The sequence below is a fragment of the Pleuronectes platessa genome, chromosome 4 (assembly GCF_947347685.1).
Source record: "Pleuronectes platessa chromosome 4, fPlePla1.1, whole genome shotgun sequence".
In the NCBI taxonomy this organism is placed as follows: Eukaryota; Metazoa; Chordata; class Actinopteri; order Pleuronectiformes; family Pleuronectidae; genus Pleuronectes; species Pleuronectes platessa.
Window position 1 is genome coordinate 21,297,174 of NC_070629.1, and position 21,171 is coordinate 21,318,344.

At 42.7% G+C, this 21,171-nt stretch overlaps 1 protein-coding gene across 3 annotated transcripts in view; it reads right to left on the minus strand.

The window, feature by feature from the left end:
• pde4d (phosphodiesterase 4D, cAMP-specific) overlaps window positions 1–21,171 on the minus strand; it is a 96,577-nt gene that overhangs the window by 31,039 nt on the left and 44,367 nt on the right. Inside the window, exon 1 of one of the 3 annotated variants that reach the window (XM_053420259.1) lies at window positions 1,535–1,888. The exons of the other annotated variants lie outside the window; for them this stretch is intronic. Coding sequence (XP_053276234.1) covers window positions 1,535–1,599 — 65 coding nt within the window. The 5' untranslated portion in view covers window positions 1,600–1,888. Of the gene's footprint in view, window positions 1–1,534; window positions 1,889–21,171 lie in introns of those variants that run through there. 3 annotated transcript variants of the gene reach the window in all.

Here is a 21,171-nt window from a genome sequence, read left to right on the forward strand (position 1 = left end):
GCGTGGAGAGGGGTCTGTTTGAGTTTGAACGGCCTAGGGAACACGTCACACACCCGCCAACCACGTCCCCGCCTTATAGACAAACTCCGGGGCCAGCCGTGCACTCTAATATGCATTAGCACACAAACAACGCAAAAGCAAATACACACGCGCGCGCACACACAGAGATTAACTTGTGTGTTTAGTGTACTTATTTTGATGAGAATTAGCTCGTCAAGGGAGGGAGATAACACTCATGCATTACATATGCACACACTGCACAAACACACCCACCCCAACACAAACAGCTGCGTCAACAGGCCCTTTTAAAAGACAGCAACTGTCACACATTTTTACGTAAAACTCTCGACAATCATGACAGACAAAGCGGTGATGAGAAGTAGTGAGAGAACCCTTGATAAAACAGTCAATACCATCAGAGAGGAGGGCAGAACAGATGGAGGAGGCGGTTTGCTTTGTCCAGCTGAGCGCTGGCTTTTGGGAGCCATTCAAAAAAGATGCCTCATACAAACCTAATGCTGTCCGATTCTCAGCTCTTTAACACAGAGGGAAGAAAGCCACATTCTGCAGTCGATGGTTTACGGATTTTCACACCATCAAGCCACACCATGAATTGTCTGTCATCAGAGAAACCACGACCCTCGGAGACCTAATTAATATGTCTTCATTTCGCACCCGTGTCACTTCCTGCTGGGGACGTCGCAGAGCAGGTTAACACACTGACAACGTGAGGACACGGCCGGCCCTACAGGGAGGTCTGGTAGGGTTCAAGCACACGCTGCCGGTCTGTCTCCCCACCACCACCTCACGGACACAGTGTTTCTGTCCAGGGTTGTTCCGAGCCATTTGCAGCTCTGCCTGAGAGGGCCACGAAAGAAGACGTGTGAATATTAGCTTTGAATGTTGAAGTTACAGGGAAGTTTTATGAGTGATGACAGGCGAGGGCAAGCTGAGACACGAGGGGAGGCCAGGGCGAGCTGTGCCCCTGGCAGTGCACCCTGGTATCCTGCACCGATCTGGAGCTTCCATGTGCAGACAAGAGAACTAGCGAAGCGACACACTTAACATTCCCACAGAGATGTTTGACAACCTTGCGTTTTAAACTATTTGACTACCTGAAAAGACCTGGAGTTATCACAAAAGCACAAAGAGGGTTCACCACATGTCATGTCGTTACTGAAGTGAAGAACAGAGGTAATCTACTCTCCTGACCTCAGAACATGCTTTGCACAGAAATATTGACTCAAAAAACACAAACTAAACTTATCTACAGGCGGCACAATGTTTTTTGCAACAAAATAAAGGAAGAGGTTTTGATTGGAGAAGAAGAGGGACAGCAGGAAGATGCACAGACAAAGAGGGACAGAATTGAAAAGGGCTGGGGCTAAAGTTGGGATGAAGCTGGTGAGTATGAGGAGAAGAAAGCAACAAGCAGGCAGATGGAGAACAATAGAACAACAGACACACGCATGCAAACACAACAGGATTTACATGCACATGTTGCCAACAGGGCAAAGTTTCCCCGTCTATTTACCATATTCCCTCCGTGTTCTTCAATGAGCTGGTGGAGCGCGACCGTGGCTTTAGAATGATACTCATGGTCTGGCTTGTCCGTCCTCATCCACACACACTGCATGTGCACACTGCAGGCATGCACACGCACACATAAAGCCCCCGCACACACCCTCTACACCACCTGGAGCCCTCTCTGCTGTGGTGATCCAGTGGCAGCTTCCTCCCCTCAGCACGGTGGAGCTGCTCCAGAGTAAACCTGAGTTTAGTCAGATCAAACTGTGCGTCTGACAGTTCTCCTCACTGCTGCTCCCCCCCTCGCTTGACAGTAGGAGGTTCTCTCTCTCTCTCTCTCTCTCTCTCTCTCCTATATTTCTTCCTGACTGCCGGATATAGGATCTCGTCTTTCTTCTGCATACCTTCCCCTCCCTCCCTCCCTCCCTCCCTCCCTCTCTCTCTCTATCTCTCTCTTTCTCTCTTTTTGCTCCCTTTCTTCTTCTTTTTTTACAACTGCGTCCCTCTCTCTCTCTGTGCTACACGACTCTCTTATCCTCTCTGTGTCTCGTTGTTTCCCCAGGCTGCAGCCTAGATAAGTCTGGAGTGGGAGGGTTTGTTTTGGTTGTAGTAATTCCTTAAAAAGGGTGGGACTTGTATCACCAAGCGATCCTAACAGAAGTTGATAGTGTCAATCACTCGGCTGCCACAGTAACCCGAGCACAACAGCTAAAGCAAGCAGCTGATCTGGAGGGTGTGCAAAGACAGTGATGGATGAGTTTCAGAAGCAATAAACTGAGAAAACAGTTTACTGAAAAGCTTTTGTGCAGATTTATTTCAAGAGTTACAACTACTGTAAATAAGGGATAAGAATGTATAGATAGAAGTAGTATTGTTAAAAGTAAGAATGTGTGGGAGTGAATCAGGAAGCAGGTTTCTGAAGTGTGAAGCAACAAAGCTTCATTTTTTAATTGCATTAAAAAAGGTTGTAGTTTAACACAACAACTAGATGGATTACCACAAAACTTGGTGGTTGAAAGTTTTTGAAACAATTTCATCAATTTACCAAAAATCCGGCATATTAAGGGAACTGATTTCTATGAGTCTGTACATTTTGGTGCGGCTCGATTGAATTTAAGGGTGATGTTGGACCTTATTGATCTGTACCTCAGATCTATTAGCTTGATCCCCTGTTGTAGCATCAAGAAGAAATAAACTTCCAACAGCGACAAACAGAAACAGCATTAGCATGCACATTACTGCAGCCTTTTCACCTTGAAAGCAGTGAGAACATTACCATGACATCAATAATTGATGAAAATTACAAAAAGCTCTTTAGTTCAGCAAAGGTGAAAGAAACAGAAAGCAGCAGCAGAGAAGACGTATCCGTCTCTAGTTCTCACGAGGAAGATAAGTTGCTCGTTGGACCTTTAGACTGATATTACGTGTGTCATGCATGGGACACCTGTGGCCACTAGGAGGCCCCACGAGGGACTGAAATGTCCCAGAAGAAAGTTTTCATATTATGTCATCATAATCGCACAAGAACACAATGTTATGTCATGTTAAAGCACTCTATAGCTTATTCTACTGGTTTGATAAAGTCCTGCCGCCTCCGTCAGAACAACCCAGGCCCGGGCCCAGAAACAGCTAGAAAACTCGTCTGTGTGTCAGGTGATCAAAGTGAGTTAGGCTAAGGTAAGTAGACACATCTACTTCTCTGAGGGTAACACCTCGGGCAAAGTGGTGAAACTAATCCTATTACCAGTCTGCACATTCCACAGGGTCCAGGAAAGAAAAACACAAGACGACAGATGAAGAACAACTGAGGGAAGTGTTTCCTCTACTCGAAACCACATCCCGTCACAAATGAAAACCCAACAGACAACATTACGCCAAGAACAAACAATCTAAACCCTATGTCCCTGTGTTAAGTTCGGTATTTAAGGAACTGGACACATTCTGGTTGAAGTGTTAACATAGAAGCAATCAGCAGTGATTTCTGTAATAAACAAAGCTCAAAGCTTACAACTAACTTAGGCTGCCTTGAGGCAGCCACAGTTCTGGTTCATGTTTACATCTATTCACATAAAAACGTATATCAGCATTCAGTTACACTATACTGACGTTTTCAGGACACAGAGGTATCAGACACAGAAAATACACAACCTGCTTGGTTCAGGGATTCAATTTGCAGGAAAAAAAATATGAAACATTATGTAAAAAACTGTAAAAACCCCAGTAATATTCAGCATGCAATTCACTATATGTATCCTTTAAAAAATAATCTGTAAGAGGTGATATAATATATCTTATAAAAAAAAAACAAGAACAACCTAATACCAAATTTGCAATGGTTTTGATTGAAGCTTACTCACTATTATATGGTAAGAAGTAGTGTGTCTTATTAATGTTAAATATTATATTTATAATACAAATGTTCAGCATTTATACTTTGCATACATTCGCACAAAGGGCAGGTATAATACAAAGATCAGCTGCAAGTCCATGGACATTCAAATATCTTCCTACCCCTAACCCTAACTCATTTCAAATAAAAAAATAAAATCAACCTTTTCAGTAAGTATAATAAACACCCAACACACAACTGAATGAATTTAAGAATGACTTGAATGGGTGAATGTATATTTTGTCTGCATTTATTAACAGGTAAATTCATTACGTTAACAATATATGTCATAAATACACGTTTAAAATCCATTGGACAACAATTCAAAGCAATTCTGCACAACGCAGAGGCAACACTCCCATCTAGCGGTTTAATCAAGTACTGCGTTGGTCATACAAAAAAGCTGCATTTAGGGAGTCAGTGACCAAAGTCATTGACAGAAGTATTGATTTTGTTTTTAAAAAATAAATAAAAAAGAGCTCTTCCATGAAGCAGGTTGAGTATACGGTGCCGATAGACCTACTTAGTGAATGTTTATATGAACAGCACTTAACTGAGGAGCAGGTAGAGAGGACAGATGGTTGGACCGCAGTATTGACAAGGCTCTGTGTATATCTATATGTCTACAGCCATTACCTTTGCTCATATTCAAACAGGCATACACAACTGAACTTCATTCCCCACACACACATCAAGCCAACAAGTGGGCAGAGAAGCACATCAGATGATAGCACATCTTGGTTTTGACTGAGGTCGCAGCGGACAAATTAATTAGAGAGACGTCGTATTAAAATGGGTCCGACAAGGTTTTTAAATTTTTCTGTGTGAGCTTTAATGGTCGGAGAGTGCAGTGATGATTAGTTTGCACTCTGCTCTGGTTAGTGAGCGGACCTGTCCTCCTGTATACCCTGATGTTTGAGATGATGACTGCACGGAACCTGATTATTAATAATTTACCTCGCTCTTAACAATGTTTTGTAAAAAGCATAATATCTGCTGCCCGTGGCACACACACACACACACACACACACACACACACACACACACACACACACACACACACACACACACACACACACACACACACACACACACACACACACACACACACACACACACACACACACACACACACACACACACACACACTCTTCTGGCAGAGTAAACAGCAGAACTACAGCTTCGACAAAGCTCAGCCAACACAACCGGCCACCAAGCAACGGCCCTTGACACAGACCCAGTTCAGTGTTGTCCAGACAAAGCTATTCATCGGCTAGTGCTCTGATAAGAAAGAACACAAGTCCTACAAGCAGGTCAATCCACACACATGCACAGGTGACACAGAAGGAGTCAGGTCAGAGACGACTTTTAACCCCAACTGATGTGGAATTTCCACAAATCTTCGCCCTGCGATGTCTTACTATGTCTAAATTCACCCCATCTCAACTTTCCACAAGAAAGCAAGGGTTGGAAGTTGAACAAAGCGCAATAAAAGCAGAAGCTGACAGCTCATTTTTTTTATTTTAAGTAAAGAAAAAAAAAGAAAACTAGTAGTATAAATCCTGAGACAGAAAAAGTAGGTCCCTTCCCTGACGAGCCCTCCCACAAACAGTCCGGTCATACCCTCTCCTGCCGCGAGGTTTGATGTCGATGGGCTTGTTGGTGGCGTACGGCGAGCCGTTGGAGCAGGCGTGGCGGTAGCGGGGTATCCTCTCCAGAGACAGAAAATCTGAGTTCACTGGCAAACTCATATTGGCGAGAGGCTATTCAGTGGCACCACTCATTCACTTTTGTCAGGACAGAGAAAGAAAGAAAAAGGGAGAGGATGGAGAGAGAGACAAGCCTGATAAAGCTATGTCTTGGTGGGAGGGAAGTGTGTGAGAGGGTAAGCATGGGTGTGATTTGAATGTGGGAAAATGATGGAGGGAGAGAGAGAGAGAGAGAGAGAGAGAGAGCGAGAGAGAGAGAGAGAGAGAGAGAGATGCATGAGAGGGAGGAGCAAACCGCAGAGGTGGAGCATTCTAATGAATCTTTTCTCTCAGATAACAAGAGTCAGTGTTGACGGCAACAGGAGCAGACTCACTGAAGACTTACTACAGAGTTACATAATCATATAACACTACTTCACTTAATTTATGAGTTGTAAAGTAAAGATGAGTACTGGCGATTGGTGCAGAATTCATCTTGTGCAGACGTCACAATCCCGTGGTTTCACCACATGTTCAAATTCCTTCAGTGGTCTTTGGTGAGGTGTGTACATGGAATTTATTCGCTTGTTAAAAAAACTTGATACTGATGAAAGAACACATTACAAAATCTACTGAGCTGAATTAAAAAAGTGGAGTAAGAAAAGTAGAGCGGTCATTTCCCAGTCTGAGCGAACATGAATGTAAAACACACCAACAAGTACATTCTCCAAGTATTCAACAGGTATTAAGTTAATTAGAATCACACTCAGAGCGCCTAAGCTCAATAGTCAATATGCGCAAATTGCACGAGCTCAGAGATATTAGTCCCCTAAAAAGATATCCACAGGAACAACCCCCTAATCCAGAACTCCTCAAACGTTATGTCTCATGTTGATTCTACAACAAAAGCACCTAAAGCATATCTAGAATCTCAAATACACGGCCGATACATGTACAAGTTTGCAAAATGGAGAAAGAAGGGTATCATTTATTGAGGAGATGTTTATATTAATGACCACATTTCCTCTTTCCGCTCCCATCTTCCCATTTCTCAGTGATTATTACATAACCTGCACATTGGACCATCAACTTAACCTTAGAAATAATTCATGAAATATAAAAATGTATACGAGAACAAAAAAGTCCTCTCATTTCAGGGCATTATTTTGGACCGAAGTATGGTGATTCAAACTTGTAATTGCTACTTTCCACCATCAGGGGGAAGCAGAGTACCACACTGAAAACCAGCAGCGTAATGTCATAAGTAATAAGATAAATAATGAATATGACAAATGTACATCAAACTGTAGTAAATGCAATTTGACCAGTCACATTTACAAGAGTTATTAGAGCAGATATGTGTATTATATTACATTTAGATAATGAAGCGTACATATATGGTGTGACAGCACTGAGAGCTATGCGTGGAGCAGGATCGACTAAAGATCTGTTGGCTTTAAACTGACATTAGTGTCGTTTTTTGTCATGTTGCATCATTTTCAGACACTTCACCATCATCAAAATAAATTCGAAATTATCCCAGCTAAAATGTCTGTACCACCAGCAGGGGGCAGTCTCCTCTAAAGGGAAACTGCAGGCACCTGAGCAGGACAATCAGACAGACCCATGAATCCCTGCGGAGTGACGCCTTCTGCTCGGCTCCGACAGAGGCAGCCAGCATGTGACAACAGCTCCTGGGTGGACGGGGAGGCTGTCAGAGTCGCACAGACGCAACCATAGATACACACTGAGCCTCTGAGCATCACCACAAGTGCACACCCACCCACACAAACACACACAGACGCACACATTAGATCTGGTTCCAGGCCCCAAACATCACAGCGTGCACAGGTAAGATGAGATGCACTCAGATCAACAGGGCATCAGAGACCTTCACTTCATCTGCTCCCTCTCAGAAACCACACCAACAGGTAACACAAAGCGAGTGTTTGCCTAGCTGCAGAGTCGGACACACGCCGTCAGAGGCAGCGACGAGCTGTGACCGAGCGCCAGGTGACGATGGGACTGTCGTCACTCGCTGTCCCTGAGGCGCAAAGCCATAACAGCAGAACCACTGTATTTGAATCCTGAAACATGCACAAACAAGCTGCCTCTTCTCTTCAATTGCAGGGTGTGGGCTACACACTGCACGTATGTTCTTTTTCCTCACATGTTGCAAATTTTCTATTTCAAAGGGAGGGGACATAATTATGATTCAACCGTGGAATGAAATTGCAAATTAGGCTAGTAAACAATAAAAGAATCCTTTTGCCGCATAGGCATGACAAATATCTTTCACACGCTGTAAACCTGCAGGACAAGACTGAGACAAGTAATCAGTGATAGAAACGAGCAGACAGGGAAGCGCAGGACTCCACAGGTTAAGTGCAACAGTGCATAAACTGATAACTGATTGGCTGTGAGCCAGAGAGACGGAGATAGCTTCATGAAGCAGCGCCATCCTCCCGTGACTGGCAGGGTCAGCGGACTGGTTAGGGACCAGGCAGCCTGACGGACAGACATAGGGAGGATGGAAACAGGGATGATTAGTAATTTACACGGGAGATGGGAGAAGTTGAATGGTGAGTTAAGTCAGTAAAAGATTTCTCGTGAAAGACAAATGACAGTAATTTGATGGAGAGGCAAAGGTGTCGTACGGCATGAGGAACGATGAAGCAGAGCCAGGTGATAACACGATGAGAGATCTGGAGCGATATATCCGATAGTCGATCATATCAGCCAATATGAGCCTTCCAGAGACAAATTGGTGTCACCATTTATCTTTGCTGATATACACAAATATGAAATATTAATGTTTAATTACTTAAATCAAGTTATTTGGTTGTAGAGGGTTATATTTTCATTAAAAACAATACAACAAAAGTTTAAAACATATCGTTTTGCACTGCGCAACTAAAGTGAGAGGGTCAAACACATCATGTTTGTCATTCTCTGTCTAGGAGGAAAATGATAAAATCCCAACCTTCACTCAGGAGCAAAAATTAGACTGTAAACCTAAAATAAACAATAATGTGACAATCATGACGATACTGATATGAACTTTTGTTGTTTTGATTTCGTAATTGCTCATATACCACGGCCCTAATGTTGTATTTCAGTTTTCTTCTGTAATATAGTTATTTATCATAACATGTATGGTTAAACTGTAAAACACCAAGCCTCAGTTACATTTCTTTGTCGTAAGGTTTTGATAATGACATCATAAGAAAGATGGCAATTTGTTTTCAATATACAAAAATAAATTCAATAGCCAGTAAAACTCTACTCATTATCTTGATGTAATTTTCTTCAATAGCAATAGAATAAAAGAAAAATAATGTTAAGGCGTTAAGCACAGTGAGAGACACAAAATAAAGTATTGCTTCATATAGAGTTTAAAACCACAATTAGCTGTCTCTGTTCTTGTAACAGTCATTCACATTTAAAGCGTGATACAATTTAAGCCATATCGTCATATTACAATGAAGTACAACCCGGGGTTTGAAGCAGCTGTTGCAGTTTAGTGTCATGAAAGCTGCCCCTCCGCTGCTGTCACTAAAAAAACCACATGATTTCAATGATTGGATATGTGTTTTCAAGTATGTAAATCAGCACAGGTAATGTAATTGAGCGATAACGATAGCATGGTGATTAAGATTCATGTGGTTGGGGAAATGGAATGGCTCTCAGCCAGTCGTGCCGCTTGAAAACAGCTGTTGTTATGTGTGTCAAGGACCGACTCCCGTGCCTCATTTTCTGCCTTCCTTGATAGTCGTCGCCCCGCCACACTACATTCATGTTTATAATTGGGTTGCCATGGTGACCCGGCAGAATCCGACAGGACAGGTAGGTCCTGACAGCCAATCAGCCTTCAGTTGCTGAGGACACGGCGGCAGCTTGCTTAAGGAGAAAATGAAAATGACAGCGTTGCCTTGTCAGGGGGTCGAGGCTGGAAGTGAAGACTAATTTTGAAGGGTGCTCGACACAAATCCTCAGAATGATCAGCCCAAACACTCCAGAGAGGGAAGTGACTGTGGCTCAGGCGAAGAAATTAGCCATTCACAGCAGCCACTTAATATTTCACGGCAGCCACGCATGAGTTAACTGTGCTCTATTTATATCCTCAGGTGACTCACCGACCAGAGAGGGGATTTGTGCCTGTCTGAACTATTGTTTGTCTCTGAGACTCACCAGAGCACACTGGAGAATAGAAAACACAAAATTAAAGAAAAGGGCCCAGGGATGTGTGGCTATTGGAGATAAGACCAACAACTGTCCTACTTGTGCTCTTCATTTATGTACTTTGCGTGAGTGCGTGTGTGTGTGTGTGTGTGTGTGTGTCTTGCTGCTGAAAACACAAGGGTCATGTGATTTGTTAAGGTTGAGTGATTATGGACAGAGTGTGAAAACATTGTAATGGGGATTTCATTTTTTTTTTTTTTTTTAAAGAGTACAAGGAAATTTTTTCTTGATGAGCAAAGGATTCTTAATCCAGTTCAGCCATTGTTATTGTGTGAGCAGAGGATATGCCCCCCCCCCTCCCCACACACTATATAGTAGCTGTAATTGTGAAAATGTTTATATATATTAGGTGGATGACATGTCTCCACTTTTTCCCACTATCTACAAATAAGGCCAAAATATTGTGAATACGAACGCGACCAACCAACAAATGAGCACATTTGGAGCCAAAAAAGGTAAAAAACTTGACACTCCGGTTTTTCCCATGTCCCAACCATTAACATGGAGTAGGCGGGGTTCATGACAAATACTACAGCCAGCCACCAGGTGGTAAATAAGATACTATGGCACACACAAACTCTCACATATGCACAAACAAACACCAAACCACTGAAAATCAAATTCAAAAATAAAAATACATTTGGTGGATTTATAATAATACAACTATTCAGTAGCCCGTGTGAGTGTCCGAGCCAGATGTGTTAACAGTGTTGATCTCAGAAATGATTGATTAAATTAAATTTGTTTTCCCAGGTTAGGCACAAGAACAACCTCACATCAAAGGTTTGAACTTTGTCCTGGTGACCAACCACAATTGTTTTATTCTAATTCTGCAAATCTAGTTCTAACCTCCTAAACAATAGGATAGAAACTTCTCAAAGGTAAAAGTCTCCAAAAATGGGACCCTAGTATTGAGTATCCCTTTCGTGATACTGTGATTGAGTGTGTGTGTGTGTGTGTGTGTGTGTGTGTGTGTGTGTGTGTGTGTCTGTCTTTTGGCAATATTCAAATGTGTACTGATGAGTAATTATATCATGATTTGGGTCCTTGGCAGCTTCTCATTATCAAGGATGCCGTCCAGCACCACACAGAGCACCATCAGAGGAGGACATCAGACATCGCCTTGGCCGGCAAACTGAAACCGTTTTCTGATGGACACATTCATTGAGAAATGAAAGGACGGATGGTAGGTGGATAAAGACCCCCATTGACTGCACTGCTTTCTCAAATGTGCTCAGCCTATTACACATCACACATGGACGCACACACACGTCAAGATGTAGTCCACCGCGAGCACATGGGGAAACTAATGGGTTTAACTTGGCAGCAGCCCCAGTGATGTCAGAGTAATCCCTCATTAAAACTCTGGTGACATCACCACACACTGGTGAGACTGTGTGAGAGCTGAGGCCATATGCTTATGGAGAAGTGTGTGTGTGTGTGTGTGTGTGTGTGTGTGTGTGTGTGTGTGTGTGTGTGTGTGTGTTTGAGGGATACCCTGCCAGTAGGTGCCAAGGGTGTCATCGCCACAGGCCAGATAATCCAGGTTAAGCTGTTCCTCCAAACACACAAAGGGAACATCGGCATCCCAGTCACACAAACTTGAAGAAAAGCATCGGCTGTGCATGTGCTGCATATAAACCAATGAGACAATGATAAATTGTTTATATCGTAATAATCATAATCATAATATTAATAATGAGGCAACATGATTGGTTAATCAAAAAAAGATGGGGATTCTATCTCTATTATGTTATTGGTTGCAAAAGTCAACAAATTATATGATATATGTGATATTTGTTGACTTAGGAAGCATGAATCTATCCTGTCAGGTGTCAAAATTACAGATTGGTTGTGGTGTTGATGGAAATGCATAGTGCCTTTTCCTATTTACATTATTGAAATTAATTATCGAGTGCAGGAAACTCCAACGTTGTGAAGAACAATCCACCGAGTCCCCCAGTCTCTAATTAAAGGCATTTGGGAGGACAGAAAACCAGTTGAGTGCTCAACAAAAGGGGACAAATATTGATAACATGTACCAAATAAAGGATATTAAATGTACTATATCTGTGTTGTCAAAAGTGCATCGTCATTGTCTTCCGGCCCTGCTGAGACCGTGTTATTCTACACCCTGCAATGCGAGAGTCCATCTTACCGGATGGATGAGTAGTATAGCATTTGGGGTTGTGCAAGTAGGAGCGAGTTTCCTGTAAGGAAGCGCTGTACAATTGCATTTACAATATGCCAGCGCATGCACAAAATACAGAGGAAGGTGAAATATGTATAGACTAAACACTGGTCATGAAAGGAGCGTGGAGTCGAATTGTTTGGAGAGGAAGTCTGACAAGGCACCAGTGCAGTAACAAACAGTTGTACAAACAGGAGTTTGTCTGAACTTGAACTCTACAACTCAAGTCTATAATACAGCGTTGTCTCTACCAAAATAAAAGTCTAATCATGAACACAAGCTGACAAGTCATTCACCGTCTACCACCAACACAGGTTTCAAAGCAACATGCATTACCTGGAAGTATAACAGCCGACTGTAGAAGTTAGAGATGTTTCTAAATCCAGCCAGGTATGTGAGCCTGCATGCATGTGTGCGTGTGTGAGTGTGCGTGTGGCTATGGGGACTCCCTCTCCCTGCCTAAGCCTTCCTAATCTGTTTGTATCCCTCCTCATGAACGCTGTCGTCATCACGGAAATCCTAATCACCATCACCGTCACCAGCAATTCCCTCCTGAGTCCAACATCGTCATCGTTATGCTTTTCCTGCTAATGAGAGATAATTCCCATAACATGTAGATGATGATGTCCCGAGTCTGCAGCACAAGGGAGACCCGCTTGACCTAAAAACAGCTGACTTTTATTTATGATGGGAGGCCAGTGTTCTTGGAGATGTCAACATGCATTTGGAAATCAAATAAAAAAAAAAAAAGGGATAATCCATTAGGTTTTGCCTTCTCACAAAATCTGGAGCCAAGAAAATCACAGCCAGAGGACCCCCCACATCTAAACGCACACGCACTAACACAAGCACTAACACACACACACACAAGCACTAACACACACACACACACACACACACACACACACACACACACACACACACACACACACACACACACACACACACACACACACACACACACACACACACACACACACACACACACACACACACACACACAACAGTGACGCATAAACCCCTCAGTCTTAAGAGTATCTTCAGGAAAACCGCTAGGCTTCTGCACTGTTTTCCTTTAAACGCCATTCTCCACATCTTTGTGTTTCATTGCAACTGTTTGTTTTTTAGCTGCGGTGGGAGAATATAACAAGCTGCTCACAGAGCAGCGCTTTGTTCCTGCAGGAAAGGGCCAGGGCATGATAACATCTGCTGGCTAACCGCAGGTTTTGTTTGGGTCAAGCAGTGACGTACGTGGCTTCAGAGCGGCACTGTGTCTCACCAAAGACTGAGTTATTATATTTCCTAATTTCTTTGTATTTTTGCCACCTAATCAGCCATGACATTTGAATGTCAGGAAAATTAAGGGACAAAATGTGATCCCACATCTCTAACTACAGCTGTACAAACTTCAAGGTTCAAAAGGACCAGGACAGAGTTTTGCGGTGGACTTTTGGGATGCAACTAACATCTATTTCAATGATGAGTCCATTGATTGCTGCAATATTTTATAACACAGTTAAAAAAATAGCCATCACAGTTTCCATGAGCCCAAAGGGGTATTTTCAGGTAACACATTTTTTCCAGACAAACGTCGAAACCAAAAGAAGATATTTGTTTTACAGCAACATAGTAAACTAGAATGTCACTCAGCAGAGTGCATGCGACCACCAAGGCCCACCAGTCCCCTTATGAAACTACTCAAGTATCAGTCTGCTAATCAAGCCTGATTTTTTTCATCAAGATTCATAAATTATTCCCTTAGAAATCAAGAAAAAATGTCACAAAACACTCTTTCTTGCAATATCAAAGAAACTGGTGAAAAAAATTCTACATCCATGACCGAATTGGCAACTAGATTGAATCCATTCTTCCCCGAAACACAAACCACATCCTTCTACTAGTTTCGTGGTAATCTGTCAAGTAGCTTTTCCATAATCCTGCAAACTAACAGAATAGCTCTGGTGAAATCATAACCTCCTTGTCGGAGCTTATTAAGCAAATCGTAACATTTAAGAGGTCGGAACCATAGTTCCATAAATCACATAGGTACTTCAGTGTTAATGTGTGTGTTGATTTCATAACACACACACATTCACTTTATAATACAGTTATGAAAACAGCCAGACACCTGACCACATTAACACGAGCAAAAATTGAATTATGATTTACCTACTTTATCATTCTAAATTTAACCAACACAAACATCTGCGTACTGTCTGTCACTGCAGAGGCCGTCCCGGACCCCGTAGCCTCATCTTGTAACATTCATATTTTTGATTTATGCTGAGCCCACAAAAGCACCTGCAGCTATCCCCCTCCCCCTCTGTCTTCAATATGTCTGGATGCCACGCTGTTTTCTTATTGATCTGTCCATCTTCCAGCCTCTGTCCCAGAGATGAATACAAGATTGAATACCCTATTTAGCAGCTGCTGTGTGGACGCTGGTGAGAGACAGCGCAGGGAACTGAACTGAATTAGATTGAAAATGAAATGGATATTCAAAACGAATGTGACGTCAAAGTTGCCTTGGGGCCTTTGTGAGGAGCTGTGGCCTGTATGTGCATTTCCTATGTATTCCAGTGAGCAGATTATGTAACTATGGTGTCACATAGCTGCATCTGTTTGAGCCAGTGCCATTACTGTAAAAGTGCATTGTCTCGCTCCGTAGCAATGCTCTGTATTTATGAGTCATCACGTATTACTAAAGGGAAAAACAGTCAATATATCAAGTCATGAGCAAAGTACCACTGAATACAGACCAGTCAGTGATTTATACTTCCAAATTACTCCTTTTCATTAGCAGGTCCACCTCAAACAGTTCTACGATTTACTGTCCCTTTTTTACTGTTTGCCTGCTGGACGTTGTGAGCAGAGCTTTTTATAAACAGTCTATGATCCAGGGTGAAGTTAGAAAACCTTCTTTTCATCCAACCTGGTTTATTTGCGATGTCAATGCTTTTCATAAAATTGAATTTACTGTTCGTGTCCGTCTGTTTTTTTTTAATATATATATTTTAATATTTACTGTCTATTTCATACATTGCATGTCACTAATTCAGTGTTCTGTTAAGCATAACCGTCACACTTTTCAAATTAAAAGCTCTGTAATTTCTTTTCCATTGTAGTGGAAAAAAAAGGAGAAAGAATGTCAGAGAGGAAGTGATTCTGTGAAAGTTGTTGCAATGACGTAGATCTGCACCCGTCACACCCGTGAATGTCTGTGTCAATCTTATGAAATAAAAAGAATAATAATATTATTGCCAGTATCTGATGGCTGGTGTAGTTTATCCGAGGACACAGAAGAAGACATGTTTAACTAGGCCTGCAGACAGGATTGTTAATGCAAGCGGCCCCGCCCCCACTGTCTAAAGGTTGGGCTGTTTATTCAAATTGTATTAAGATTTAATGTATCTCGTGTTGTATTAAGATTCAATGTATCTCGTGTCCAAATCACATCAAACTACTTCCTTGTGCCATAGATTTTGCCAATATGTATGGACTGTTTTGTTCAGTTGACCTCTACCAAATTAAAAGTGTGTTTAGAGTCTGTATTGAGTAACGATAACACTGATTCGAGATATTTCCACATCTGCAATGCATCTCATCTGACCTGTGTATGTTTTGTGATCTGTGTGTGTGTGTGTGTGTGTGTGTGTGTCTTTAAAATCACATGAGGTGCTCCTGTTTAACACATTGGAGAAAGAAAGAGGGGAAAAAAGGATCAGCTGTGAATAACAGTTTTCCAGAAGTCTGTCAGCTGGATGGCCGGACATTAAAACGTTTTCCATCCTACTTATTCTTAATGTTTCGAGTCACGTCACTGTCACTTTTTTATAACGTTTTAACTGTAACCTACAACCAGATGAAGGATTTTAGTCCTCACACATCTGGATTATAAGTTATCCAGACGCCCTGTGACCGCCCGAGAGCGATTGGGAAACACAGACTTTTAACGTAAAACCGCTTTAGTCTGTGGTTTTAATTATCGTGTCTGTTTGTTTTGCAGAGGTGGAGACCTCTGCGGATAATCTGTCTCCCGGCAAAAAGCCCCTGAACAATGAACACTAACCGAGAAACAAACACACACGTAGAGACAGACTCACACACAGACATAGACACACAAGCACACTCACACGCACAAACACACAGCTGGCTACTATTTCCTACCAGCTGGACCTCGCATGCACTTGTGGAAAACCCTGAAATAAGTGGCAGAATAACACAATAAGAAATCCAAGAGCAGCAATGTGTGAAGGAGAAATCGGATGATGTAGCAAGTGGAGGGCTGGGAAAAGGAGAACAGCCCAACCCAAGACTGCCAGTCATGACTGACTCAATGTGTGTGTGTGTGTGTGTGTGTGTGTGTGTGTGTGTGTGTGTGTGTGTGTGTGTGTGTGCAAAGACAAACGCACACAAATGACAAGGAGTCCCACAAAATAGGTGTGAAAATAATTAACTTAGCATTGAGCAATTCAAAAGAGTGGCTGATTGAAATTCCTCCCTCACAGAGTGAGGGCGACACAGCGGAGTCTTGCACACAACAGCGATGCGGGCTGCCCCTGTATAGAGATTAACGTCTCTCTTGCTTCAACTCACATCAAAATCTATTTAACAGTGCGGTGGGAGCGCTAAAGAGATTCCACCTCATTCCCACTATCACTGCACGACTCGTAATCTGCAGACCAGACTTAAGTGATAGCTGAACCTGCAACTAGTGAGGAAACAAGTGAATAATGCACTAAGACGTCCCTTTCTGAGAGGGCGTGTGTCACAGGATCGGCTTCTCCATTGCACAAGATTCCTTCATTATTCATGCGTCTTGTGGTCGGACTGGGCTGTCACAGCAGACACAGCTGTTTGAGTGATTGTACAACTGAAAGCGGCGCAGGCAAGTCGGAGCAGAGTTTTCTATGGTTACAACAAACAAACATGGCAGGTTTAATTATTCAGAAAGTTGATTATTATGTTTGGTTTCCCTTTAAAGCTGTCAAGGGAGAGTTTCATGTTAACGAGGGGTTGGAATACGTAGCCTGTGTGTCACGTCCTCGTAATGGCATGACTCCACTCGTCCTCTCAGTGCCACAGAAAGAACGGTTTTGGTTTTACAGCCATGGGTTGGGCTGCTTTACTCTCATGGCTCTCATCAAGGGGCAGCTAGTTTCAGTGAAGCCGTGCTGATAAACTCACTCCACACTATCAACACCACCTATACATTTTCCGTCCACTCATCCACAGTTGAGTCGTGGGAGCACCAGGCTAAGTGGCATGTTCCAGATATCGCTCTCCCCCCAGCTTTCCAGCTCCTCCTGGATGAGATACGTCGTCCCTCCGGTGAGTTCGGGGTCTACCCCCCCTGCTCGAAAATCTTCTAATGGAAGGCGCCTAGGAGACATCCTGATAAGATGCCCGAGACAGCTCATATGGCCCCATTAGATATCAGGGACTAAATGGACAATTTAGTGGAGCTGCTCAAAAGCAAGCAATTCTAATGAGGAGCTGGTTGAGACCAACATAAATACAAAAAGATTGAACACTGAACTTTCTCTACACTTTTCTCTACAATTCTGCAACTAATATCAGAAGGCAAAGTAAGATCCCTAAGCAGCTTAGCTATTTTTCCCCACTCACGTTTAAAGATCAACTTGAAAAAAAAAACAATACAAATGGATTATGTCCTTGCAGAGAAATACAACACAAACTTCAGGAGGACCTTCTCTAACACAGTCACAACTCATTGGATTTCAGTCAGGGATCTTACACCTAAGAGCTGCTATATTACAGCTTTTATCTAAATATAATTTTCTTTTTAGGAGGTTGGGGTTTGCACTGTGCCTTTTGAAAAGCATTAAACATCCTGTACACGAATGGTTATCGAGCGGCTTTCGATCGGGTGTAAAATGACTCTCATACTGAATGAGGTGATGCTGTCTCTGGAGGAAGTGGAACAGGTCACACTGTGATCTCTTTGTGCCTGTGTCTCCTTTCATGCACTGCACACACTCGCAAGCAGCCAGGTTTCTGAGCAAGAATGTAGAGGAAGAAAAAAGGTGTAGGTGAAGAAGAGGAAGAAGAAGAAGAAGAAGGGAACATTAGGCTGTGCGGCTCCTTCAGGGGAAGTGAATGGAGAGGGCTCTTAATAAAGGCTAGAGCATCCGCATCACCCTGCACAGGATACAAAGAGAAGGCTGACGCTTTGGGGGCGCAACACATTACACAAACACACACATGCAGGGTTTGGTGGTCTTCAGGGACAAGAATGAGTGATGACTTGGTCTCCTCCAAACTGACAGCAGGTCTCTGCTGCCTCCAAAAAGCCCCTTTTAAAAGCCTCGGCCTCAGTCCCAGCAAAGTGACTTGGTGATAGAAAGTAATCTCAGGTTTGGCTGAGACTGACCCAGCGCTGCTAGATTCAATGACAATGTGCATCGGGAGAGGAAGCCTAAAAAAGACACAAGATAAGGGTGCCTTGTGTCTTGTTATCTAACTGAGAAAAAATGTGGCACGTCTCAGGAAGCCAACCTTGGGCCCAGGGAGAGAGAGAGGAAGAGAAGGAAAGGGGAGGGGGCCGTGAGAATGACACTTGATGTCCTTTACCACACAAAAGAGAAACACACACAAATAATGCAGTCAGACCATTTATTACCCACCGACGATAAACGTCCAAGGCTAAGGAGAGAGAGGGAAGTGATGCAGTGATGCATTTTCAGTCTTTTCTAAAAATAGCCCAGTTTATTCTCCCCCTCCCCCCGAACGGTCTGTGAGACACAGGATTCACTTTTCGTTCACTTTTCACTGCGCTACACACACATACTTTTCATTTCCTCTCCGGTTCGCGTTTAATGAAGTTCACAGAATCGTCCATCTCGGTGTTTCATTGCGGCGCTGAAGGCAACATGCTGCTGCACGATGAAAAGAAAACTGCAGGATGGAGCAGCGCGCCAGTTATTACATCGCCGTGCAGAATGCCTGTGCATTAGCGGTTGTGTGTATGCAGACTGGATCGATATGAATGCTGACCCAACAATAATGCAGCGCGGCCCGCTGACAGAGGAGAGCTTCCGTCAATAATGTTCTTCCATGGCCTCGATGCACTCTGGAGAGGGATGCACATGGAATGTAGCAGCTTGAAGGTCCAACAAATACATTTGCGCGTTATTGTCTGAGTGAAAATGTGAATATTCCCAGACATACATTTTTGTGACTCACATTCATATCTTTGCCTAAGCATCATTAGCCCTTTCCTCTCGGTGCTACTCCGCTTGTACGCCACAGGTCTGACACAGAAAGGACGCTGGTCCATTGTCAAGGTTCAATGAATAATACAGATGCTTCAGAAAGCTTATGAGGACGTGCACACGCTCACATACACTCAGGTCGTGCATAGCTTCACCGTGTAGAGAGATGAGGAAAAGAAAGAAATCCCTGCCTGAGGTTTAAATTGACTCTAACAGGCTTGTCTCTCATTTCCAGACACTAATGCTCAACTCTGACAGCCATGACAGCCCCGATTGTTGTTCCAGCAATCTCAGTAGATTTGCTCCACCCATCCAATTCAGCGACACAATACACTCCAGCAGACTGTGAATTACAATTCTCTCAAATGAATAAAGGAATTGCGGCAACGAGGGAAGACTGTATCACAGCCGATGCATTTTAAAAGTAACTCGATTTTTCTTTCTCTTCATTGTCCTTACGACAATTATGATAAATATTATCAACCTTTTATTATCTAATTAAAAGCCTGTCCTTTTTTCAATTTTCTAGACAGCCATTAATTCGATCAACTTCAAACCCAGGTTGATGGGACGTTTTTAGGATGAGGCTCTCCAGGAACAACAAAATGAAGCATCTGCAGCAAGTTAAGCTCTTCAGTACAACGTATTTAACCTGCTGTTCAGGGGGAGGATTGCTATAGGGTCACACAGTGATTCAAATAATATACACTCATTTGTCAATTTATAAGTTACAGCTAACAAATCCTCCTTCTAGCTTGTGGTTGAGTATATGATCTGGTATTTGAAAAATATTACTATCGTTAATTTTACTACATAGCAGTGGTGTTGAAATGCGATGACGCTTAGATGATTAAGTACAAATCTTTAACTATTAATGGGGTAAGAAGCTTGTTTTGAAAAGGCACTGTCCTTGTGAATTCTAATTATGAGAGCAGGAGAGTGCGTTTAGTGAGTGTGTGGTATACATTCATATTTCATGACCAAAAACTAAGACATAGAGTTTGTGCAACTTTGAGATGTTGATGATATTTACTGTTTATATAAAACAGTGATTGACCAAACAGGTTTTTAGATGGTACATATATAAAACAGTAAAAACTATGAAATGGCATTCTGTCAGGAACAGCTCGTCCTTTGCAATAAGAGCAGATGTACGAATTGAATCAATGGCTGCTATCGATGAGTACAATTTGTGCCACATACTGTAGAGCAGTGTTATCAGGAACACACTGAAAACATCTGCATCCTTTTTCAGACATAAAATGAAGTTGGTTCATCTTCACGTATCTGTGGTAAAGTTCACGTCACGTCAAGTAAAACACAACTTATCTCTACTTAGTTAGACACTACACCTGGAAACTGAGCCACAGAGTTGCATCACTGTCTGATTCTGTGGCGAGAGGAGTGTTGACTGACGAGGTGTTTTGGTGTCAAAGTGAAAAGTTAAAACTATTAATTGGGAACAATTTAGTTTTAAACTAAAAGCCAAAAGGAAACCTGATAGCGTTAATGAGGCCATGAAGTAGCGCACACACACACACACACACACACACACACACACACACACACACACACACACACACACACACACACACACACACACACACACACACACACACACACACACACACACACACACACACAAACACACACCCCACAACAGTCGGGCAGCCCGCAGTGAAATCTTATCATAAAGATCACAGTGAGCGCTCCACAGATATTGAGCTGACGCATCTTTTCTTGTGAAAACGTCCGGTATAATCGATTATAGATATGGCGACAAGTTATTACCAAGTGGGAAAAGTTCCACACTGTGGCATCCTTACTGCAGTGCATCCGACCTGGAGCTCATCTCCCTGCAGCCCCCTGCCTTTACATGCACCGGTGTTAGGGGTGAGG